Raw genomic sequence first — 26,561 nt, 5'->3', positions numbered from 1 at the left:
AGGGTTATGGGCTGTGTAGGAGGGAACGGTTCGATTGATCGTGGTGTAGGTTTATATAGGTCGACACAACATCATGGACTGAAGGGCCCGTACTGATCTGTACTGTTCCATGTTTTATGTTCTGGTTTTGACTACTAAAGTATAGGATATACTTAAAGTGAGAAATGGACTTGCCCCTCACTCACTAAAGTCCACACTAAGTGCATTGCAGTTTTTTTTTCTTTAATTTTGTATTTATCAGCTTGCATCTTCACAGGAGGGATTTCTTGTATCTAATCTCTTGTTTAACTGCAATTGATAAGTGCTGAAGCAATATTTTAAATCATTATTTATCCTAAAGAAAATCATTATTGTACTCCCTTACATCCTAGAATAACTTCAGTGCTTCCACCAACCAGTTTCAAAATCTGAAGGCATTTTACATTTCCTCCTACGTCATCCACAGAATTGTAAATTTTACTATATAATATTATTTTCAGGCATGACACATTTCATCCACACCAAAAGTGGTTTAAAATTGGTCAATTGAATTAATTTGGAAAAACTAGGTCACCACCAACTTTTTCCTAATTCAATGATTCATAATTATATTAAAATATTATAATTTAGATGAAAGATGATTACATAAAGTGATCTTACAGTGGTCTAACTAGTTTTATGCTGCACCTTGTTGTGCTAGAGAAGCATCTCCAGACAGTACAGGGCAGGGGAATAGGTAAAAATCATGTCTGTAATTTTCACACTAGTATTGATTAAGGTATTTTGTTGCAACTAGTTGCCTGGTGTTTTTATTTGGGCTCATAATTTAACTTTGTAAAAGCAAAGTACAAAGTACCTTGGTTCAATTAATTTGAAATCTTGCATTTAATTCTGAAAGTTAACAATGCACAACGGAGGAGTCCCACGTCTAATGAAAATCATCCTAAACAGCAGAGGCACTACATCACTGTCCAAAGATGCGATTGATTAATACAGAAACATTCATTTTGTAAAAAAATTTATTTTGAAAACATTACAAAATTACTTCCACAATAATGAAGTTATATTTTCTTCTTAAAATGATACTTGATTACTTTACAGTAATATTGATAATGCTGATATCTTCATATGGCTTATCTGTTTTTGGATTACACTTCACATTAGCAATCCTCTGGACCACTTCCATTCCTTTTGTCACACGACCAAAAACTGTGTGTTTGTTATCAAGCCATGGCTAAAAATATTAAAAAAAACATTTTCCTAAAGCATATTTCCTTAAACTCTGCATTAATATTTCACAACAAAAATGACCCAATTCAGTTTGACAAAGTTTCACAAATCAGTTTAGAGCCCCAGATAGACATGGACAAGTCTATACAAGAGGTCAGCTAGCACGAGGTGGGAGAAAGGACATAGCCTATCATGAACGTGCCATATTGGTCTGGTATGGTGAGGCTTTAGGCAATGTAATGTGGTCAAATGAACAGCTAGAACAAGCAGTCCCAAAATAACTGAAAAAGCCCTTGACAGACAGCAAAGTCACATCTCTGCTACTACAATGGCCACTTATATTTATGAAAATCTATAAGCATATGGCAGGAAAAGTGACTATTTAATTGTACAAGAAGATAGTTCTTCAATTCATTTAACTGGTATCACATCCACAATACATCTCATACCCAATTCTATTTATCTGCATAATCAACCTCAAATTTGATGACATGAAAAATCCCTCAGCCTTTCCTGGGAATCCATAAGTAGGATTTCAATATTGCACATAAAAGCAGACACTCCAGTCTGGCACACTGTTTGTTGAGAAGTGGCTTGGCCCTCCCCTAAAGCTTTTAATGTACATACAGAATTTGACATGTGCATTTATTTCTCCCACTGCCTGGAGCCTTACTAACCCTTTGGTCAAGCCTTGCTTGCTATCCACTGACAGATTAATTGCACAGAAAGCAGCAAGCTTTGAAATACTTAACTAGAAATTTATATTTGTTGCAGATTTGGACATTTATAGAGCCTGAACCTTCTCTGAATCTCTGAAACTGGAAAGCAAGTTATCCAACATGTTATAACAGTACCATTGGTCATTTTAAATTAGGAAGCATGTCATTTTCTTTGAAAAGCATATTTTCCCCACAGGCTTCTGTTTTTTCCAAATACTCAATTAGATAAAGTACTATAAAACAATTGCACTTAATTCTGAATAATAGCAAACGAGAGGAAGAGACTTACTGTAGGTACAACAGTTACAAAGAACTGGGATCCATTACTGTTTGCACCTGCATTGGCCATGCTTAATGTATATGGTCGATCATGCCTTAATGTTGGATGAAATTCATCTTCAAATTCTCCTCCCCAAATACTTTCTCCTCCCATCCCTGTCCCAGTTGGATCTCCAGTTTGAATCATGAAACCCTATGAAAGATGTACAAATTAAATCACAGATGCCTTAAATATACATTTCACTTCTACATTTTTAACTGGACAAATTTTCCTCATACAGTGAGATTGATATCAATTTAACCAGTATAAAGTTTTCTGATTTAAGTATTCTACTGTACACCTTTATGACAACAAATGCCCAACTGTAATGTTTGCTGATCTTCTTATAGCGGAAAAGTTTCCACTTTGAACCACAGAATTTCACTGCTTCAAGATTTCTGTTTTTATCTATCTTAGGATCACTGATTCGGGTGCTCTGAAATTTACATGGCTTTAGGAACAACTACATCGAACTCTCAATTCCCTTACTGTTCTTGCTTGATAAAGCAATGTACCCAAAATCACACCAATTCTTGGATCCCCAAACCATTCTCTGCTAACACAGATGGTTCTTCATTAATCTTTGTATTGTCCACACTATTTTAAAATAATCTCATAATTTAACTGTACAAATCACCCAAATCAAGCTGCATCAGCATTCAATACCTACACTGTATTTTGGGTTAAATTATGCTTACCCAACTTCCTCAATAATTAAAGAAATGAATTCTCAGAACTGGAAAACACCTTAGAAAGGAACTAGCTTGCAGGAAGTTCTATATCAACATATGCCTTACTCATTAAAATGTAACCTGCAACATCAGTACCTTAAATTGTAATACCAAGTTCGTCAACAAAAATACCTTAATGATACGATGAAATACGTGGCCATTGTAATATCCATTTCTACTGTGCACACAGAAATTCTCCACAGTTTTTGGACACCTAATTGAAGGAAAATAAATACTACCAGTTAATTTTACCAGAAGGAATGCAGTAAAAGGAAAAGTAAAAATAACAAAAATGTACATCTTCTTTACTAATCCTCTCCCAACCCACCTCATCCTCAGTGTGAAAGATAACTTTACCTATTTGAGAAAATCAATTATAAGTTGTAGTGAACACGTGTAATGCCAGGTCTTACTGCAAAAATATAATCTTTAAATGAGGGAAAACCTTAGATTGCAATTTCAATCCTTTTCTGGTCCACCATTTGTTTTATATTACATCAGAACAGAACAGAACCATGCATGAAATGCATGAATTCTTAGATCAAAGTTTTAAACATAGTAACACTTTTAATTCAATAAAGCTGGATTCTGCTATACTATTTACCAGTTTTTTTTTTGAAAGCACAGGAATTCTCAGTTTCAGATTTCACCGAAATAGTTCGAAGTACACCTGTAAACTTACTCAACAGGGAACAGTTTGACGTGAACATCTCCCATTGTTGTGTGGATAACGGCACTGTCTGAGACACGCTTAGGGCCATCTGCTTGTGTAGCAGCCATGACCTCCTCTTTGGAGGGTTTCTCATTGAAGACATCTCGATCAGACTCAGCACTCTTTGTATCCTCTGGCTCCCTCTTTGTAAACTTTACATAAATAAATCAGAGAAGAAACAGCTTAGTTACCAATATATTTAAAAGAGGTCCATGTCCAGAACAACTCCTACTGTTAGATTTTTGAATAACTTAAAGAATATCTAACCTCCAGTCCTGTCAATCAGTCCTCAGAGCACAGGCAATTGTTGATTAGTGCTTGTTCCTTAACTAATGGTTCAACCACTTTGAATTTCACAGCCTGTTATCTTGTTGCCTTATTAAATTAAAGCTTAAATTACAGCACCAATATCTACTAACACAAGCACGTAAATTAATGTTAAAATTGATTTAGACATTATATCTGGCTCCCAAAGAGAGAGATTGACAACCCAGCCATAAAGGATTCTTCTCTAGTACTGAACATACAGAATGAAATGGGAATATCAATGACTTATGAAAGAAGAAATACTTGCAACTGTTAGGACATTTCCAAAAAAAAAATTGTTCTGTATCAAGGGACCTTAATGTGTTAACCCAATAAGTGCTGGCAACAAATAATTCAAAATTCAAAATAGAAAATAATTCAAAATGGTGACACTTGCAGGCTGCCCCCAGAACACACTACACAAAAAGATGCATTTCACTGTGTTTCGATGTACATGTGACTAATAAAGATATCTTATATGTATCACTGAAATTACTGATTAACTTGTGCAAAAAAAATTTCCCACCTACCATATAAAATCTATTCTTTTTAAATGCTGTGCAGAATACAGTTGGATCTTGTTGAACACTTTGTAGCACAGGGTTGTCAGATGCTTTCATCTCCATAGTCATTACAGCCTGTGCAGGTTTAGCTGCACCTTGGAACAAAGCTAGCTGCACCACCCGTATATTTTCTTGTTTACCCAAGATCCGTACACACCTTAGGAGAAATCAAACTTTCACAATACATTCAAATCAACAAAATACTTAAAAGCAATTATTCCTCAATATACTCAGTTTTATTACAATTGTAGGTTTCTGAAATCATGTACTGTATTGTTTTTGTGCATCTTACTTCCCTGAATTTGGAGAGATAGTAAAGAAAACGATGCAATAAGAAGGTATTACAATTGGAAAACCTGAACAAAGGACTACACTGATCCAGACATTCCACTTAACTGCTCACTGCCCGAGGTCGTGAGTTCTATACTAAAGGCTCCACTAAACCTATTCTTATTTGAAGCAGGTGTCCTGCAAAGAAATCAGCTTCGGTCTAATCAGCAGAACCTTGATCATAAATCCTACAAGAGCTATCTAAGCCACTTCTCCTGGGTGAACCGGCTGCCAAAGAGTTTGAATGATGATGAATGTCTCTGGAAAAACATTCAAGAACTATTGACAATTACGGTGTTGCTAAAGAATTATAAGTTATAAACATTAGCAAACAAAATGCACTTATATACAAGTCACATAACTTGTCTTTTTCCTCACAGTCACAACTCTCCATTAAAATGAGGTTGTGAACCTCTGCCAGGTCTAACCTGGTGCACATTGTGGGCAAATGCTTCAGCACTAGTAATTGGAAACTACATAAATTTGGGCTCCACTGCCAGACTCCATATAGAGTTCAACATAAGAGTGTAGTTAGAATGACAATGGTGATCACCTGCAAAGGGGTTTGGGACCCCAATGCAAATGTGCCTTAGAGCAAAAATCACAAACTACTAACAATTCCACAAAGAACCACTGACTTTTTGTGGAACTTTGTAGCCAATCTAATCCTCTGAAAGTTGGTCTTGTTGCAGTCATTAATACTTATTACTTATTAATAATACTTATTAGTTCATCTACAACATCCTCTATATCAAATGGCTCCATGGATAGTCTCCAACCTGGTGGCATGAACATTGAATTCTTAAACTTCCAGTAATCACTCCCCTCTTCCTCCTGATCCACCTGGCCCCCATCACCCTCTTTCCTCTCCATCTGCCCATTACCCACACACTCCTCCCAGTGGTTCCCCTCCCCACCACCCTCCCTCCCTTTATTGGAATTGGTTTATTATTGTCACGTACTGAGGTACAGTGAAAACTTGTCTTGCATACTGTTCATATAGATCAATTCACCACACAATGCATTGAGCTAGTACAGGGTAAAACCAATATAGAATGCAGAGTAAAGTGTCACAGCTACAGAGAAAGTGCAGTGCTGGTAGACAATAAGGCGCAAGGTCATAATGAGGTAGACTGTGGGAGTCCATCTTATCATACAAGGGAACTGTTCAATAGACATAACAGTGGGATAGAAGCCATCCTTCGGCCTGGTGGTACGTGCTTTCAACCTTTTGTATCTTCTGCCTGATGGAAGTGGGGAGGAGAGAGAATGTCCCGGGTGAGTGGGGTCTTTGATTATGTTGGCTGCTTTACCGAGGCAGTGAGAAGTACAGACAGAGTCCTTGGAGGGGAGGCTGGTTTCCATGATGTGCTGAGCTGTGTCCACAACTCTCTGCAGTTTCTTGCGGTCCCAGGCAGAGCAGTTGCCATACCAAGCCATGATGCATCTGGTAGGATGCTTTCTATGGTGTATCAATAAAAACTGAAGAGTGTCAAAGGGGACATGCCAAATTTCTTTAGCCTCCTGAGGAAATATAGGCACTGGTGAGCTTTCTTGGCCGTGGCATCTACGTGGTTGGACCAGGACAGGCTATTGGTGATGTTCACTCCTAGGAACTTGAAGCTCTCAACCTCAGCACCATTGATGTAGACAGGTGCACATATACCGCCCCCTTTCCTGAAGGCAATGACCAGCTCTTTTGTTTTGCTGACACTGAGGGAAAAGTTGTTGTCGTGACACCATGTCACTAAGCTTTCTATCTCCTTCCTGTACTCTGACTCATTATTTGAGATACTACCCACTACGGTGGTATCATCTACAAACTTGTAAATGGAGTTAGTGCAAAATCTAGTCACCCAGTCATGAGCGTATAGGGAGTAGAGTAGGGGGCTGAGAATGCAGCCTTCTGGGGCATCAGTGTTGAGAATAATTGTGCCGGAGGTTTTGCTTTCTATCCTGACTGATTACAGTCTGTTGGTCAGGAAGTCAAGGATCCAGTTGCAAAGGGAGGTGTTGAGTCCCAGGTCTCGGAGTTTGGTGATGGAGATGAGTTTGCTTGGAATTATAGTATTGAAGGCAGAGCTGTAGTCAATAAACAATAGTCTAACATAGGTTTCTTTACTGTCCAGATGTTCCAGGGATGAGTGTAGGGCCAGGGAGGTGGCATTCGCCATTAACGGTAGGCAAATTGCAGTTAGTCTCTCTGGGAGGCTGGAGCTGATGCATGCCATGACCAGCCTCTCAAAACACTTCATGATGGTGGATGTCAGAGCCACTGGGCGGTAGTCATTAAAGCACATTACCTTGGTTTCCTTAGGTACCAGGATGATGGTGGTCTTAAAGCAGGTGGGAACCTCAGATTGAAGCAGGGAGAGGTTAAAAATGTCTGCAAATACCCCTGCCAGCTTATTTGCACTGGATCTGAGGACACTGCCAGGGACACCATCTGCGCCAGATGCTTTCTGTGGGTTCGCTCTCCGGAAGACTGATGTTTCATCCTCAATGGTCACTATGGATTCAGGTGCATTGGATGTTGTCGGGGTGGGTGGTAACATACCAATCCTCTTCTGTTCAAAACACGCATAGAATGTGTTCAGCTCATCGGGAAGTGATGCTGTCAGACTTCATTTTGTAGCCCGTTATGGCATGCAACCTCTGCCAGAACTGACAGCTGGTCTGGGACTCGATTTTGGACTGATAGTGTCTCTTGGCATCTCTGATACCTTTACGGAAGTTGTATCTTGATTTCTTGTAAGGGTCAGGGTCACCTGATTTTTGAAAGCTGCAGATCTAGACTTCAGCAGGAGTGGATCTCCTGGTTCATCCATGGTTTAAGTTTGGGAACACCCGGACTGTCCTCTTTGGTACACAGTCCCCTTCTCCATGCTTCACCTTCCTCTATCAGATTCCACCATCTTCAGCCCTTTGTCACCTCCACCTATCACCTCCCAGCTTCTGACATCATTCTCACCCCCCCACCCATCTGCCAATCACCACCCCCCCCAACCCAGATTCACCTATCACCTGCCAGCTGTTGCTCCACCCCCTTCCCTCCACCTTTTTATACTGGCTATCTCCCCTGTAGCTTCTATCTCCCCTGTAGCTTCCAGTCCAGATGAAGGGTCTCAACCCAAAACAATGATAGTCCATTTCCCTCCACAAATGCTGTCTGACCTGCTGAGTTCCTCCAGTGCTTTGTGTGTGGCTCCATGACCTTGCCCTACTAACTACATCAATCTCGTTTGGCTGTGCAACTGGGCCCTCTACTTCTCCAATCCCAGTTCACTCCTCATTCCCCCACAAACACCCCCATTCTACACCACATTCTACAAAAGTAAACACCACCCGGCTACTATTCACCCAATATGCTCTGGCTCTCTGGAGCCAAAGTATTAACTTGCAAAAATCTTCTAAAATAACTATTATTTGCGACTGACTTTACTCACCAATATTTTTGTTTACTTTCACCCTGCTGCTCATTATCTGCTTTTTCCTTGGTCATGTCAATTGATTTAGGCCTTTTTACACTTGAGAAACATAGGGAACTAGGAACAGGACAATACAATTCCACGAATATGCTTTGCTATTTAATTAGATCATAGCTAAATTGCACCTCAGCTTCACTTACCCACCTTTGTTTTATTTCCCTGATACACAGTCTTAAAAATTCCTTTTGACCCAGCAAGCAGAGCTTTTTGGGAGCAAGTTCCAAATTTCCAGCATAATTTTCATGAACAAAAAACCTCAGCTTCATTTAATGAGCCACATTTAGTTATTAGCATTGTTTTCTCCCCACCAGGGAAAATCAAATCATTTTTGAGATTTTAAACAGCCCATCTTTCTAAACTCAAGAGAATACAGGCAGCTTATGTAATCTGTCCTCATGGCTTAACCCTTAAGACAGACAGAGATGACTCTGATGAATGTGCACAGGACCCCCTCTAATGCAAACATCTTACAATGCAGTAGTCCAGAAAGGGTTTGATCCAAACAACAAAATGCAAGCTTGTGTTAAGCCACATGCGATTGAGTCACAAACCAGCCATGATCTCAGTGAATGCCAGAACAGACTCGAGGGGCCAAATGAACTAGTCCTACTCCTACATTCTTAATAGCCCTCCACAGACTGCTGCCTTATTTTAATCTTCCATTAACCAAACTTTACGTATAATTATTTCGACATATGCCTAGTTCACCACCAGCTTAACATGTATTGGGACCTACTATTGTCACTGGGGTGAAAATTCATTTGCCATCCTCTAGAATTGGAGGGCACTGACATGAAGAAATAATTGGGCAAAACAAAATGATCATAAGATACGTTCATTCAAAATGTGTCTTTTGCAATTAGCTTGATAAGATTCAAAATCCACTACCTGAAAGGATAGCGGTTGCAATTTCAATAGTAACTTTCAAAAAGGCAATGTAATTTACTGTTGAAGAGGAAATATTTGTATGGCTATGGGAAAAGAGAAGGGAGTGAGGCTAATTTAACTAGTCTTTCAAAATTGCTGGCAAAATCACAATGGGCCAGATGGCCCCCTCTGTATTGTACATTTCTATTGTAGGAAAACATAGCCAAGTCTAATATCCTCAGCTGACATGTTTCCAGCCAAATATCAAAACAATCAGATGAGGAACTGTGGCCAGTTTTTCTATTTGCATGTAATAAACAAATACGGCCTCCTCAATGTAACCCCATCTACTAAGACACAACAAAACACCTTCACACCTTTCCAGCCTCTAAAGTAAATTTCTCAACATTAGCATCCTCCCATATGTTGCCCTACATTACATCCAACACATCCACAATTCCACAGATCATGTCCTATTACTTCATTACTTTGGTGCTTGCCAGCCAACCTTTACCATTCCTCTCTCCATTCTACTGTCATTACTACAATTCAGCTATCTGGGTCCTGTAGTCCTTCCCAAATCCCTATCCCAATACATAAATACTCAGAAATTCTCATTTTCATTATTGTTTTTGAACGGGAGCTTAAAGGACTGTCTCAGTTACATCTCAGCATTACTGCCCAGTCATCCTTTCTCTGTGTCTGCAGATCTTCACCGAAGGTGTCATACAGGAGAAGGGTGATTGCATCAAACCGTATGCAAGTAAAGAGTTAACTGCAAGATCAGAATGCATCCATTACGATGATATTATGCAAGCAATTTGACAACTATTGTAATGATTCTCTTACTTTACTACTGTTTATTACATGCATCATTTTAACTTCATGCATAAATACCTGTTTGTTTCTATATTTATTACTTTAATTCCCAGCATTGTACCGTACAGTACAAAGTGTCCAGTCTCATCAAAAATGATGTTGGTCAGTCTCATTCCATCAACTTTTTCCAGTTCTCTTTCAACAGCCATACGTCGACCAAATTCCATGTCAGGAAGCTGTTGTCTCATCTGCTGCAATTCTGTAAACATCTTAAAAACATCAAATAATAGTTCAATTCGCAGGTCACTGCACTCTATTACAGAATAACTGTAAATGAAGATTCTTTCAGAATCTCAACATGGACTGCAGAGCTAGCAGCATATACGGAATAGAGTTACAAAAACTTTCAGGAGATGGGAGAAAAGTTGCAAGACTTCCCTCTAACAGCCAGTGATGAATATTTTCATACAGCAAGTGCCCGTGAAGGGCAATCTATGGCTGACAGAGCTGTGTTATGCTGCCGCTTCCGCAATGGTTCAGAGAAGCAGAGCAGCACATACAAACAGTTTCATTGCACATATAATTGCACTAACGATGTTGCCAAGTTAACACTACCCCTGGATGGTCTCATGCTGTTTGACAACAAGGAATTTCCATCTCTGCTAGTTTCATCCCTGAATTATAAACAGCGAACAAAAGAAGAACATTAAAGCAGAGAACAGGAGCTTGGAATAATTAAAAAACTACAAGCAATGCATCTGCTCCATTTATCACCAGGCTAAATATGAACTCAGCAGTACTCTCATTACTAATTACAAACCACTGGTTATGGAATTAAATACATTTAGATAATATTTCATTTAGAATAATGCACAGGAACAAAGGTAGAGGATGAAGGAGAGATCACAGATCTTATTAAAGAATCTGAAGATAGGCAGGAGAAAGACAAAAGGGTTTTAGGATAGTAGATGTATTATCCAATCACTGCTGAAGTGAGTACACAAGGAACAGACGCAAGGACTGGACTAGCCTCAAATGTCTGCAGTTGAACAAGATCTAATGAAACCTGTTGTACTTATCCAACCATTTCATTACAGGTTTAATATAAAGTTAATTTGGATAATCCCAACCCCACATCTGGATGATCATTGCATAATGCATCCTAAATTCTTGACAATTTGGGCCTAAATTGCCAAAAGCACAGAAACTGCTATTAAAGACTGTTGAGAGTTGCAACAAAGTTACTTGCATTGCAGGTAGCTCTGAAGTTATATTTCTGAACACATGGAATGACTAGAATAGATAAGAGGGCATGAAATGAATGTGATACTTTTGATGCCACCATACAGGAGTTTGGCCAGCAAGATTATAGGTTGTGGATTTGTGGATAATGTACCAGCACAAACTGAGAATTGATGAGCAAACGGGAGGCAAGGTTTAGGGATAAACAGGGCATTCTCAGGCTGGCAGACTAGTGATGTACCACAGAGATCAGTGCTTGGCCCCCAACTATTCATCATTTATATCAATGTTTTGGCTGAGGTGACCAAATGTGCAACTAGGTTCTATATAACCAGCAAACTAGAACTAGAGATTGTGACTAGCAAGGAGAATGTGAAAGGCTTCAAGAGGATACAGATAAACAAAGTGAGTAATTGAGAACATGGCAGAATGTGAAAAATTAGATCATGCAGTGGGGAGCACAAAACTGAAAAGCAGAGTACTTTTTAGATGGTGACAGACTGGCAAATGTTAATGTTTGAAGGGACCTGAGAGTTCTTGTACACAAGAGACTGAAAGCTAACATGGAGGTACAACAAGCAAATAGGAAGCCAAATAGTTAGTTGGCTTTTATTGCAAGGTGATTTAAGTAAGGAAGCAAAGAAGTCTTACTGCAATTATATCAGGCCTTAGTGAGAGTGCAACTAGAGAATTATGCACAGTTTTGGTGTCCTTGACCAAAAACAATATCTTTGCAGTGAAGATTAATTAGACTGGTTCCCGAAATGGTAAATTTGCTGAGCGAGAAGAAATGGAGTTGCCTTGGCTGATGTTCACTGGAGTTTAGAAGAATGAGGGGCAATTCCCATCAAAACTTACAAAGTTCTTTCAGGGCTCAGCAGGGTGGATGCAAGGAAGATGTTTCTCCTGACTGAGGAGTCTACAGAGTCTCAAAATAAAGGGGAAAAATTTCTTCGCTCAGAGTGACAAACCTTTGGAATTCCCTCTACTAGAAGATTGTGGAGGCTCAGTCATCTAGCTCATTCAGAACAGATAGATTTCTGGATGAAAGGGAATCGAGGGATATGGGAATAGTTCCAGAGAATGGCACTGAAGTAGAAGATCAATCATCACCTCGAATACTGGCAGATCAGACTCAAAGGGCCAGATGGCCCACTCTTGTACCTGATTTCGATGTTCTTAACATTAGAATGAAGGCAGCTCCAGGACAGATTTTACCTGACCACAACACAGAGTGATGGCACCAAGTAGCAAAAGTGTTCCACTCCAATTTTACTGACATGCATCAAAATGAGGATTAAACAGAAAACTGGGTTCTTAAAAAAAGTTGTTCACTTACCGTCAGGGATTCATCAAATACCCTCATGAGCTTTCCAGTCAAAAACCTGAAAATCCGTACTTTACGGTCCGATCCAATAGTAGCCATTTTTTTCCCATCAGAGGAAAATGTGATGCCTATTGGGTATGATTTACATTTTGCAAATTCATACAGGTCTGTATTAGTTTTGTATTCCCATTCTATATTTTTGGGGAATTTGTACTCAGTGGGTGGCCCAGTCCAGTATTCCAGCATTCCTGATTTGTCAGTTGAAACAACAACCTTATAGACAGAATTTAAACAGATCTCACTGAGAGAACAACTATGCAGTTTTTCAAATACATGCAGTGGCTGACTGTTCCCTCTGGCATCATATACAAAGATCTTTCCTGAGACTTTTTCTGAACATGCAACAGCGGATATAGCATCTCCTGGTGAGTAAATCCAGCCACATTTGCCAGGATGATACCTACAAAATAAAATTGAGATGTTAGTTTCAAATGCAGAGAGGCTTCTATTCCATTTATTGAATATAGGGCATTAAAATTTTGTACTCCAGTTTTTAAAACTTATAGTGAAACAAAATGCAAAAGAAAGTGTGCATTTTTTTTTAGAAATAATGAAGTGGAAATAATTAAAACAAGTACCTAGCATCAAAACAGACTTTCAAAACAATTTTGAGAAAAAAAATTATCGATTTTCACACCAAAAGACATGCTTTGATGCACAACACTTATACAAATAATTACCATAAATTATTAAATGTAAAAGTTAATTAAAAGCTATTCCATTTAATATTGCTTGAAGCGAAGTATTTTAAATTGCTCATCCCAAATGACAATACATGGAAGAGAACAAATACTGTTAAACTCCTAGGTTGTGAACAAGAACTGACAGACATAAAAGCAGGGCAGACAAGGAGGATATACGAGCCAAGGGCAATGCACTGTAGATGTTAGAAATGTAAAATAAATTCTCAACATGTCTGACAGCATTTGGGAATAGAGAAAAAGGGTAAAAGCTGTGGATCTCCATGGCATCCCCAACCTCACCCCATCAGAGACATTCCTTTTGTCCTAACTATCCCTTCCTCACCCTCCAAGCAAATTAAAGCCGACGTTGTCACACTTTCCCAGGTCTTCAGCCTGAAACCTTAACTCCCTCTCTCTTCTTACAGGTACTGCCTGATACGCTGAGTGTTTCCAACAAATTCTGTTATTTCAGATTTCCAGCATCTGCAGATTTTTTGATTTTCGTGAAGCATATCGTTGTTTTGTCCAGGGGAAGATGGTGTGAGAGCAGAAGTGCGGGAAATACACATGATGCAGTCACAGGCAATCCATATTTCAGAGGGATCTCTGTGGAATTAAAGCGTTCAGTCTTCTTCCTCTTTTGTTAGGGCAGAAGTAATGAAAAGGAACCTTGGACATACGGTGATGAAAATCGATGTAGAAAGAGACAAATAACACAGAGGTAGAAAGAGAGATTTTGAAGCAAGATTTGGAAAATTTAAACTGTTTCATGCTATGTTCACCAACATTTGAATAAAGGCAGGCATGGCCAGAATAACAGCAGCAATGATGGTGATATTAGGGAATCTTTGCCTGATGATAATAAGGTATAATGTTCTGAAGTTACCTTGAGCTCTCAGCAACCACCCCAACTAATCTCATGAAACAACCGTTAAACTTTATTCCTCTTTTCTAAAGAAAAGTTGGACTGGTGGCCGTAACAAATATTTTTACTGTTCCCGAGATTTAATAAATGCTATTATGAAGCACATATTATGTTGACCTCATGGACCTTTTTATTGAAATTATCAATATAATACCAAATACTACTGGAAATACCATATCCAACATGAAAATAGAAATAATATGATCATAGAAAGTTTATGATACAGAAGGAAACCATTTGGCTCATTGCATACGCGTCAGATATGTGATTTGTGTTTTTAGTATCCTTACCCTAATTTTAGCATATTAATCATATCAAAGTTGACTACATCAAAAATCTTCATTGCCTGGTCATCACCAGCAGAACAGAAAAGAGCTCCTTCTGCACTAACTCCAACTGATTCAATAACTCCTGCATTTAAAAAAAAGAAACCAAAATGAACTGTCAGTACTAGTTAGGCATCATCTACCAAATCTGGCTGTTTTTCCATGTACAGGTCCTCCCCAGATAACAGCAGGGTTCCATTCCTGTGAACTCTTCGTAAACCAAACAGTTTGCAAGTCAGAAATGTGGCTGTGAACAGAGTTCCCACATGACAGAAGGTGTCTGCAGCCCCACAGCAGCTGGCAAAAACATCCCACCGGTCTCCCAATCGCTCGGTAACGTGTATACAAGTCGGGCATTTATAAGCTGGGAAGGACCTGTACTTGCAACTGATTATTTGACAAAAATTTACATACAGACAAATGAATCGGAAGCAGGAGTAGGTCACTTGATCCCCTGGGTCTGCTTCACCACTAAAAAATAAAGGCCATGGCTGATCTGATTGTAACCTCAATCCATATACTCCCCCTATAACTTTCACCTCCTTGTATATCAAGGATCTATTTGCCTCTGCCTTTAAAAATACAAAGATCCTGCTTCCACTGTCCAAAGAGGAAAAAGAGTTCCAAAGACTCATGGACTCAAAAGATTTTGCCATACTTCTGTCTTAAATGGGAGGCTCCCTATTTTTATTTCAGTCACCCACACCCCCCCCCCCCCCCATTCCAGATTCTCCCACAAGATGAAATAGTTCAACATCAAATTCTATATTGTATTACAGTCAAGGTCCATCAGAAAACAAGACCATGAGACATAGCACCAGGAATAGGCCATTCGGCCCCTTGAGTCTACTTCCCTCTTTAATAAGCACATGATCTAGCTTTCCTCAAGTCCACTCTTTTGCCCTCTTCCCATATTCCTCAATTCCCCTACTGATTAAAAATCTATCTCACCTTCAATATATTCAAAGATTCAGCTTCCACAGCTTTCTAAAGAAAGGAATTCCAAAGATTCACAATCCTCAGAACAAATTCTTCTTTATCTCTGTCTTAAATGGACACCCGCTTGTTCTAAAACGATGCCTTCTGATCTTGGATTTTCCCACAAGGGTAAACATCCTCCCAGCATTCATCTGTCAAGCCCCTGAGCTATCTTGTATGTTTCATCCTTATAAACTCCAATGAGTGTAGAATCAACTTGTTCAATTTTTCCCCCCATAAGCCAATTTCTTCACATCCAGGATCATCCTAGTGAATCTTCTCTGAACTGTCTCCAACGATAACAAATCTTTTCTTAAATAAGGGTACAAAAACTGTTCAGAGATGTGGCCTCGCTAGTGCCTTGCACAGTTGCATGATTTCCCTACCTTCATTTTCCACACTCCTTAAAATAAAAGCCAGCATTCTATTAGCCTTCTTGATTTCTTGCTGCATGCTTACTCTGGGTGTTTCCTCTACAAGGAGCAAATCCTCTTCAGCTGCAGCTTTTTGTACTCTAAATAATAACCTATTTTACCACTCATCCTTCAAAAGTAAACACATTCACATCTTTCCACAAGGTACTCCATTTACTAACTTTTTGCCTACTCCTTATTAACACCTCTTTGCAAATTGTTGTATCCTCACAGCCTGCCTTCCCATCCAATTTTGTCCTGTACATTCAATTCCTTCCTCCAACTCACTAACATATATATTGTAAATAGCTGTGGTCCTAGCACAGATCCTTTTGGCATCCCATTGGTTACAGGTTTCCAACCAAAAAATGATCCCCTTATCCCTACTGGTTGCTTCCTGCAACCTAGTCAATTCTCTATGCATCCCAACACCCAAGTTCTTATCTTGCAAAATAACTTTTTGTCAGTCCAAATATGTTACATCTACCGGATGCCCTTTGTCCACTCTGGATGATACTCCTTCAAAGAACTCTTACAAATGGCCATGAAGCCATGCTATATCTGCTTGATTAGATTATAATACCAAAACATTTGGAAAGTAACCTCCTTGATAACTATTTCTAATATTTTCCCAATAACAGACCATAGGCTAACCAGCCAGCGGTTACCTGTTTTTGCCCCCTCCACCCTTTTTGAATAAGGGTGTCACATTGAGCATTTTTCAATCCTCTGGTACTTCTCAGAATCTAAGAATTTTTGAAAGTTTATAATAATTGAACAAGCCTGAACATCATCAAACCTTAACTAGATGATTAGATTCAGCAGCAAATTAATGGCATAATACCAGATTTGAAAGAAGCAATCCACACTAGGAGCACTGAGTGCCACTAATGGTGCCCATGTTTCAAACTTGAACCACAAATGAAGTGCAAGAAGGCAACAAAAGAGGGCTAGCAGATAATCTCCCAGCAACCCCTATAATTTAGGGTCAATGGATGGCAAAACTAACAAAGACAGCATTGGACTGAATCCTGATAGTGTTCTATTAGCTGTGACTGTGTCACCTCAAAATCAAAACAAAAAAGGCAAAATAAAACAATTACCAGTAACATCCAAAATTCCTGAAGCATCACCACATTTAAATCTTTAAGCAAATCCCAATTTTTAACATAGAACCAGGTCAGCAACACATGTATTACTAGAAAGATGACAAGGAAGAAATGTAAAGTAGCTAAATCATGCAATTTTTTTCTCTTATCCTCCTAAGTTCCAAATAAAGAACTCTGTTAGTTCAAATGCAGAGAATTACTTAGAAAAGATGTCAATGAAAGTTAGACACTGCTTCTCCCTCTCCCCCCACCCTTCCCAACAAAAATCACCATCCAGAAACCAATCAAGACACTTGCTTCATTTTCCTAGCCAGTGATCTGGTCTTTTCAATAGCAATTTAAACCCTGTCAACTTTTTAAAATCTTAAGCTTTGCAAAAGAGCAGTCCTTGACCTGGCAAGTATAACACCAAAAGATTTGATAAATTCTTTTATTTGAAAGTGTTTTACTATTATGTATGCTTTATTACTACCAGAAGAACTTGTTGGTAAAAGCAATTCCAATAATTACTTCAGTTATGACAGCCTCTGTCTATATGTGTGATATGAAACACCTATTATGTTAAAGGCAATAAATTCATTTTATGGCCAAATGCATAATGAGTAATACCAACTGCCTATTACCTCAACATCCAGGACAGGAAGGGGATAACACCACAAGATCTACTTGAAATATGTACTGCACATGAAATAGTGCATCTGAAGCTTAAAGCATGATAATGCCTTCATATTGGGCAGTGCATTCATTGCATTGTACCTGCACTTGACAATGGCATCACTAAAGTTTCAGCATCAAAATGCCAATTACATGTCTTTTTCCCCAATTCAGTTCTCTGTATTTAAAGTACAAGAATGAGTCTAACCAAATAGAATTTTATATTTTTCTACAATGTTAATTTTAAATTATAAAGTGTACAAAACTTTGAATACAAAAACATTTTACCTAAATGGCTGCGAAAATGTTTTACAAACTCTATCCCTTCGTCATCCTTCTTCTTCCAGAACTTGATATGTCCATCCTGACTAGCAGTTATGAGGAAATCTGTCCTGTACATTTACAGATAGAGCAGTATTAGTTTGTGAGCATGAACACTGGAAAAATTGCCTGATGATGGAAGGAGAAAAGTTTCAGCAATTCAAATGATTAAACAGTGCAAGCAACAAATTTAACAAATAGTCACATTCTTATTGCCACAATAACAATTTCAATTATGTCGCTGCAAGTAAGGCTCTACGTTCTTGTCCAAGAACAAAATACCACAGATGCTAGAAGCACAAAATAAAAACAAACAATTCAGACAACATCTTTGGAGACATATACAGAGTGAACATTTCAGTTTGACAACCTTTCATCAGAACTACAAGTCCCCAGTGCCTATGGTCAGAACTTCAGAACTTGAGCAAATTAAATTTGTCAGAAGTAATCACTTAACTCCAATTCAGCCCATAACACAAAACATTAATGTAACAACCTGCTATTATAAATTCAATAGTGAAGACCTTCTTAGGTAACCCCTCAGGGTACAGAATGACTCCAGTTTAAGCACACACGGGCCAGTAATTCCCACAAGTCAGTGAGGATGTTATACTTATTCAATGAAGTTTTGAGAGCATCTATGAATAGTGTCAATATGGTAACCTCTTGCTGTGATGGAGCTTGGAACAGACTACCTGGTTTGAGAGTTTGATGTCAGGCATGCAAGTGGTGTGAACAGGCCCAATGGAGCCAACTAAATGCAATCACGCCTCAATGCTAGGAACGTTGGCCAGAGAGAGAGAAATTACGTTGGTTTCCTCCAGGTGCTCCGGTTTCCTCCCACATTCCAAAGACGTACAGGTTAGGAAGCTGTGGGCATGCTATGTTGGCGCCGGAAGTGCGGCAACACTTGCGGGCTGCCCCCAGAACACTCTACGTAAAAGATGCATTTCACTATGTGTTTCGATGTACATGTGACCAATAAAGAAATCTTATCTTATTCTACCAGAATTTTAGGACAGTGTTGGTGGTATCCCTCCAGTAACCCAAGGTGTTTGTTCTAGGTAGTTCAAGTCTCAGATTCCTAGAGGGGGAAAGAAATCACCACTATCCATAGGCCACTTCTGTGCTGAGTCAGAGATCTTGAACTTCAAATGATGGCCAAAGGCTGCACCAGCACACTGATGCTGAATTTCATCATCAGCATCTGCCTTCATTGCGAGGTGGCTTCAAAGATGTAGGAGGTGATCTGTGTTTTTCCAGAGTTTTATCATGGACTTGTATTGTTGTTTGGGGGAGGGGAGTGTGTTTATGGCACATTGCAGATGTTACACTGGGAGACAGGATTGAGAGTTTGTGACTGAAGTTTCTCTCCACTTAGTTTTAGGATGTCAGCAGGAATACTATCTACTGCTAAGGCGTTGTTGTATTTCTGTTGGCACGTGAGCCTCTTTACTCCTCATCAGTCAGGGGCGGTGGCAACTCTGACTTGTTTAGTTTGCTGTGGTGTCATGGACACACACACATCAAGGACAAAGTCACAGCTGAGTAGTGTCCCACAAGCAGGGGCTAACTGCCTATCTGTCGTCTGGTCTCCATATGGTGGTTCCTTGCATAACAGATGACCTTGCGTGAATCTATCTATGCATGTCATTGTTATCAGTGAATTGCTGGAACTCCTGCACTCTTCCTTACACCATCTATTGTTTACATTGTGGGTTTACTGTGGTTGAGGTATGGTGGAATTTCCCATTCAATAACACATTGCACTTAATCAGCTTCTGCTGTTTTCTAGTAGAGAAAGCAAAGTACAACAAGAGAGCCAACAAAAGTCATGGAGGTCTTAACAGGCTTGGAGACAATCCAGAAAGGGAAAGTCAGAGAAGATGACCTTATGATTTCTAAAAGGGACAGCAGGAAAGGCAAAAGGTCCAGAGTCAGCAAGATATCAGAGTGGGATGCAAAGCAGTCTTTGCTTTGAAGTCATCCTGGAAAATTAGTTTGTCGCAATCTGTGACTCAGGTCACATTTCCTCCATTGCCTGGCCCTGCCCTGTCTCCACACTGAGGCCAGAGTAGAAATCCTCCTTGGCCTCATTCATATCTTCCAAGGTTAGGCCAAATCCATTGATGACCATAATGTGCTGTTTCCACATTAGAGTGAGCCACAGGATCGTGAGATATCTGCTTACCCCAAGTTCGGGGATGTCCAGACTTCTATTCTTGATGGTAAAACCCACCCAATGAAGCCAGTGTTTCTCCTCTAATATGCCCTTCCACAGGAATTGCCTGACCAGTTTGGGGCCATCCAGATCCTGATGTTCCAGGTCCTAACTTCAATACTGATGACTGGAGACTGGAAGATGCTTATGCACAACTTATTTTAACGTGGGATAGCTGCTGCACACCAGTTACTACACAAACTTGACAAGAACTGGTCCAGTGACAAGCAGATCCAAGACACATAGATAAGGGAGGTGTTGAGTCCCAGGTCTAGGATTTTGGAGATGAGTTTGCTTGGAATTATAGTATTGAAAGCAGAGCTGTAGTCATTAAACAATAGTCTGACATAGGTGTCTACTGTCCAGATGCTCCAGAGACTAATGTTGGCTCTGTTCACTGGAAAGACTTCTGTTAAGTTATCAGACAGCACCTTCCCTTAACAAATCTGTGCCTCTGATTGGGGGTTTAGCTGTCCCTTAAAATGAATTTCAATTCGTTACCCGATGAACGCACATGGATATCCTCGCCATGCCACTCATCGACCCCTCTCATTGTCAATCCTTTCCGCGACCAAATCTTTCCTTATTCAGTGTTCCCCTGATCTCTACCTCCTTCCACCCTCTCTTAGACACCCTTCTTTCCAGGTCCTACACCCCACTCCTTATTCTTTGTGCTTGGGCTGCTTTTCCCCTACTTCCTTCCATGCACTGGACACCCCTCCCTCTCTTTTCCCTCTTCTTCATGCCTCCCTCTGCACCTTTCCTGTCCTCTACCCTATGCTTCCAATTGCTCGCCACCCCAAGAAAACTTTGTATGCCATCACTGAGAGGCATTTCCTTAGAAGTGGGCCAGGGCATGCTCTGGTCACCAGGATGCTGCTGTGGGCAGTGAGACAGTCAGGGAGATTGGCTTGGGGTAGCATTCCCCCCTCACTCAGCTCCTTCCCCTTTTCCCAATCCTTTCACTATTCCTTCCTAGCAACCCATGTAATTTTAAGTTTTGAAAAATAAATCTTCAGGATCAGACAAATGCTGATCTGGAGTCATTTGTTGCAGATATGGGAAAAGAGAGGCTATAAAGTATGGACTTTGTACCAAATAATCTGCCTTTATACAATCCTTCTAAAGCAAGTAGCAGTGCATAAAACACTGATCGAGGGGCTGGAGAGAGGAAGGTGAAAATGGAATGAAACAGCACAGGATACCAAGTCATGGAAGAGAAAAAGACATGTAGGCTGAGGCTCAATTTCAAGTTCAGTTTGAAGTCATGGAGGACTTGACAGGCAGAGAAAATAGCAGGAGCTGTGGTTTTCAAATGCCTGTAAGATGCAGTTACAGAGGATCCATAAAAAGGCAGGTCTAAAGGATTGGAGGACTTAAAGTGAGAGAAGACAGTGAAGGAACTCAGCTAAAAGTTTTTAAATGTAACGTACCAGAGGAATGAAAGTCAGGAAACATGGCTGAGTAGGGCAAAAACAACAATGTGAATTGATGAGTATGATGAACTATGAAAAATTGACTGAGTATGAAAAAACAACAATGTGAATTGATGCTTACAGGTAGAATACAAAAGGCCATTATGAGTGGCATCAATGATCGAGCAGTGAGAGAGGAGGCAAGCTAACGAACAGTCCCATGTGTAACCCAATGAATTTCAATCCCCCCACCAAAAGTGTTGCAGAGTATGAGAATACATGGTACTATTACTTAAAAAGGGATAAACTGAGTATTACAGGTCATTCGGTGATGGGTAACGAATTGAAATTCATTTTAAGGGACAGAGCTAAACCCCCAATAAAAGGCACAAATTTGTTAAGGGAAGGTGCTGTCTGATAACAGAAGTCTTTCTAGCGAACAGAGCCAACATTAGTCTCTGGAGCATCTGGACAGTAGACACCTACGTCAGACTATTGTTTAGTGACTACAGCTCTGCTTTCAATACTATGATTCCAAGCAAACTCATCTCCAAAATCCTAGACCTGGGACTCAACACCTCCCTTTGCAACTGGACCCTTGACTTCCTAACCAACAGACTGCAATCAGTAAGGATAGGCAGCAAAACCTCTGCCACTATTATGCTCAACACTGGTGCCCCACAAGGCTGCGTCCTCAGCTCCCTACTCTACTCCCAATACACTCATGATTGCGTGGCCAGATTCTCCTCTAAATCCATTTACAAGTTTGCAATTGATACCACCATAGTGGGCCGTATCTCAAACAATGAGTCGGAGTAGAGGAAGGAGATAGAGAGCCGAGTGACATGGTGTCATGACAACAACCTTTCCCTCAATGTCAGCAAAACTAAAGAGCTGGTCATTGACTTCAGGAAGGGTTGCAGTGCACATGCTCCTGTCTGCATCAACAGCGCTGAGGTTAAGAGCTTCAAGTTCCTCGTAGTGAACATCACCAATAGCCTCTTTTGGTTAAACTACATAAATGCCACGGCCGAGAAAGCTCACCAGTGCCTCTACTTCCTTGGGGGCTAAAGAAATTTGGAATGCCCCCTTTGGCCCTCACCAATTTTTAATCGATGCACCATAGAAAGCATCCTATCTGGATACATCACAGCTTGTTATGGCAACTGCTCTGCCTGTGACTGCAAGAAACTGCAGAGAGTTGTGGACACAGCTCAGAACAACACGGAAACTAGCCTCTCCTCCATGGACTGTCTATACTTCTTGCTGCCTCGGTAAAGCAGCCAGCATAATCAAAGATCCCACCCACCCAGGACATTTTCTCTCAGGAAGGACCAATTTACTTTAGCAATGGAAACTTCCAATATAAATGTCCTACAGTAGTAAACAACAAATGGTCTACGTCATTAATATTCTACAGCAGTAAACATAAAAACACTTCAGTTTTATATCAATTTCAGTTTGTTTTCTACTTGAAATAAAATAAAATGAAAGCAGGTCTTACCGGGTGCACACTATGTGTGTTATAACATCTCTGTGCATGTAGCTACGTTCATACATTGAAGCACTGGGCAAGTTATCCAGATACACATGCTCAAAATCAAGCACTAGGAAGGGAAAGACAAAGGATATGCATTTTTAACCTTAACAGATAAATTAAATAATTCATTATAATAAATATTCTCAAAAAGCGTCATGCAAATGGGTCGCAAGTTGATAATTTAAAAGCTAAATATTTTAATCGATTCTCTACAAACCTCAAAAGGAATCCGGTTTAAAAAGGAAAGACACACTCCCATTTTTGTATGCCCTTGTTTGCCAAACTGGAGGTACAACTCATTTATAGAACGTAGAACACTAGAGCACAGTACAGGCCCTTCGACCCACGATGTTGTGCCAACATTTTATCCTGCTCCAAGATCTGGTTAGGACAAACTGTGTGTCCTTTTAATGTACTTTTCTATTTACCTCCAAACACTTTTTTTTTACAATTCCATCCTACATCAGCCTAGCAATAAGTCACCAAGACTTAGTTGATATTAGTTATAACCACTAGTTCTTTAAAACAACTCTCTTTGACAAGTTTCCAGTTACTCCTCAGAATCTCTTTTTTGGCTTAATAACCAAAATTTTAAAATCTTAATATCTGGCTGTTATTGCTTTAATCAAATGAAGCTCCATAAAGGTCTGCTCATTCTGACTTATTATAAGCTTTCCCACAATCTTTGCATAATCATTCTTCCCTTACATGAGCCATTTCTCATTGCTGCTTGCCGTTTCCCTCATAATGGCACAAACTTACATTGTGCATTTTAAATTCATTTCTTTAGAGCTATTTACATGGAGTGATATAAATATACAAGGTTTTGCATAAACGATAGCATCATTCCAATACTTAAGAGCCCAGTTACACTCAGTCAGATACGTTGGACAAGCTACGTTGTTTGCATATCTGACACCAGAAACAGACAATCTAGTCTAAGCTCTGTTACAGGAAGATATTACCAGGTAAAAAGATTCAAGATCTCCTTGAAGAAATGCAGCATCCTCATTCATTCCTGGGAATCTCTAGATCATGACTGTTCAAAATGGAAAACCACCTGGGATGATTTTGGGAATGACAAAATTATGCATCAGCACAAAGTTGCTAGGAGGCAAAATCTTAAACGAGGAGTCATAGTTACAAGATAAGGGGCCTGTCATCTAAAACAGGTGTAGAGGGTTGTGAATCTTTGGAATTCTCTACCCCAGAGAGCTGTGGCGGCTGGATCAATGAAAGTAAAATGAAGGTTGATGAATTTTTGAAAGGTCAAGAATTGAGGGCAGTGGGGAACTGGCACAGAAGGGGAGTGGAGGCTAGCATAGATCAGCCGTGGTCATAGTCATAGAGACATATAGCACGGACACACAGGCCCTTTAGCCCAACTGGTCCATGCCGACCAAGATGCCCCATCCAAGCTAGTTCCATTTGCCAGTGTTTGGCCCATAACCTTCTAAACCTTTCCAATCCATGTACCTGTCCAACCGTCTTTTAAAAGTTGTTACTGTACACGTCACTTCCTCTGGCTGCTGATTCCACATTGTGTAAAAAAAAGTTGCCTCTCAAGTTCCTCTTAAATCTTTCGCCTCTCACCTTAAACTTGTGCCCTCTATTTCTTGATACCCCAACTCTGGGAAAAAGACTGAGTGTATTCACCCTATCTATGCCCCTCATGATTTTATACACCTCTATAAGATCACCACTCAGTTTCCTGCACTCTAAGGAATGAAGTCCTAGCCTGTCCAACCTCTCCCTATAACTCAGTCCCTCAAGTCCTGGCAGCATTCTTGTAAATCTTTTCTGCACTCTTTCCAGTTCAATAACATCTTTCCTGTTTACTTACATCTTTCCTATAGCAGGGCGACCAACACCAGACACAATACTCTGAGTGCTGCCTCACCAGCGTCCTGTACAACTGCACTATGACCTCCCAACTTTTATACTCAGTGCCTATTATAATCTCAATCTTTTATATTCATATTGGAATGTTTGATGGCCTATTTTCTTGTGTTTAATGTAAATGACAGAAGGAGCATACTGCCCCACAAACTAACCAGCCGCCGTCCCTGTCAGGCACCTCCTGACCCATCTGTGGGCAAGTCCGTAGTTCTACAATGGGCTCATCAGTCACTTTGGAGCCCATAAAACCACAGTGGAAGCAAGTCGTCCCTGACCCCGGAGAAAATGTCCAAATAGAAGAATTCAGCCAAGGTAATAAGAGCCTATATCTTCTGTATTCTCCTCCACTATTGGACTGGCAGTAAACAGATCCTACCAGTTAACCAAAAACTTATTCCCGGCAACAGAGGGATATGGATCGTGTGCAGGCAGAAGGGATTAATTTAAATTGGCATCATGCTCGGCACAGACATAGTGGGCCGAAGGACGTTTTCCTGTGCTGTACTGTTCCATGTTCTACCTCCCACTCTTGCAACAAAGCCCTGTCTACTATCCAAGGTGTGGTGGAAAGAGCAGCTGGCGGGCTTCTCCCCGGTGCCCTTGAACAAAATCAATTCCCCGCCCATCAATAAAACAGATTTAATCATTCATCACAAATGTTTTGACCAACACTGCTCCTTCTGCAGTCCGGGCACTTCCTATCGCCATATGCAGTCCCAGGTGATGATCGAAGGCGGGTCGTGCAGCACGTTACCTTTCCTCTTCTTTACGCGGAGGGCCTGTGAGGGCAGCGGTCCCACCCACTCCTCGTCGGCCGACTCCGGACCGCTCCCGTCCCCCGAGCACCCTCGCCTCTTCGTCGGCGCCTCCATGTTGCGGCAACGTTGTAACCTCTCACCTTCAGCACGATTGGCTTGGAGACGTTAACCCGATCCGAGGAGTGGTGAGCGTCAGAATAGCGCGACGCACGGCCGGGGGCGGGGCGGGGCTGGTTCGGTGGCGCAGCGGCAGATACCGCCGCCTTGGAACGACGGGGATGTCGGTTCGATCCTGACACCGGGTCTCACCGGCCCGGTGTTTGCCTTTGCTCTGTTGTTGCCCTTAGTGTAGGTAAAAGTGGGGAAGGTAAAACAAAGATGCTTTGCTGCATGTGTTGAAAGTGCATTGTTCTGCTGATGAATTTAAGGAGAAGGGCTAAACTGGAAAATAGGACCCTTGAAGTTTATTGCACTCAGTGGTGCAGTGCCATGACTGAGTGAGTATAGGAACAGGAGAATAAACTGCAGCTTATCCCCGGCAACAGAGGGACACAAAATGCAGGAGGAACTCAGCGGGTCGGGAAATGGATAGGCGACGTTTTGGGTCGAGCTCCTTCATCTGGACTG

The 26,561-nt window shown here is 40.5% G+C and overlaps 1 protein-coding gene across 1 annotated transcript; it reads right to left on the bottom strand.

Moving 5' to 3' along the window:
* Positions 1-988: 988 nt before the first annotated feature.
* Positions 989-26,561, bottom strand: ppwd1 (peptidylprolyl isomerase domain and WD repeat containing 1). The gene is made up of 11 exons (XM_052039479.1): positions 25,931-26,561; positions 23,242-23,344; positions 18,069-18,172; positions 14,591-14,711; positions 12,645-13,092; positions 10,142-10,332; positions 4,527-4,716; positions 3,661-3,842; positions 3,111-3,192; positions 2,218-2,400; positions 989-1,213 (listed from the first exon to the last, which is right to left on the bottom strand). Exons 1-11 carry the CDS (start codon positions 26,046-26,048, stop codon positions 1,070-1,072), a joined length of 1,866 nt encoding a protein of 621 aa, XP_051895439.1. The 5' UTR covers positions 26,049-26,561; the 3' UTR covers positions 989-1,069.

This window comes from Pristis pectinata, chromosome 2, assembly GCF_009764475.1.
Source record: "Pristis pectinata isolate sPriPec2 chromosome 2, sPriPec2.1.pri, whole genome shotgun sequence".
Taxonomy (NCBI): domain Eukaryota; kingdom Metazoa; phylum Chordata; class Chondrichthyes; order Rhinopristiformes; family Pristidae; genus Pristis; species Pristis pectinata.
Note: the sequence above shows the minus strand (reverse complement) of the source record. Positions and strands in the feature narration are given on the sequence as shown.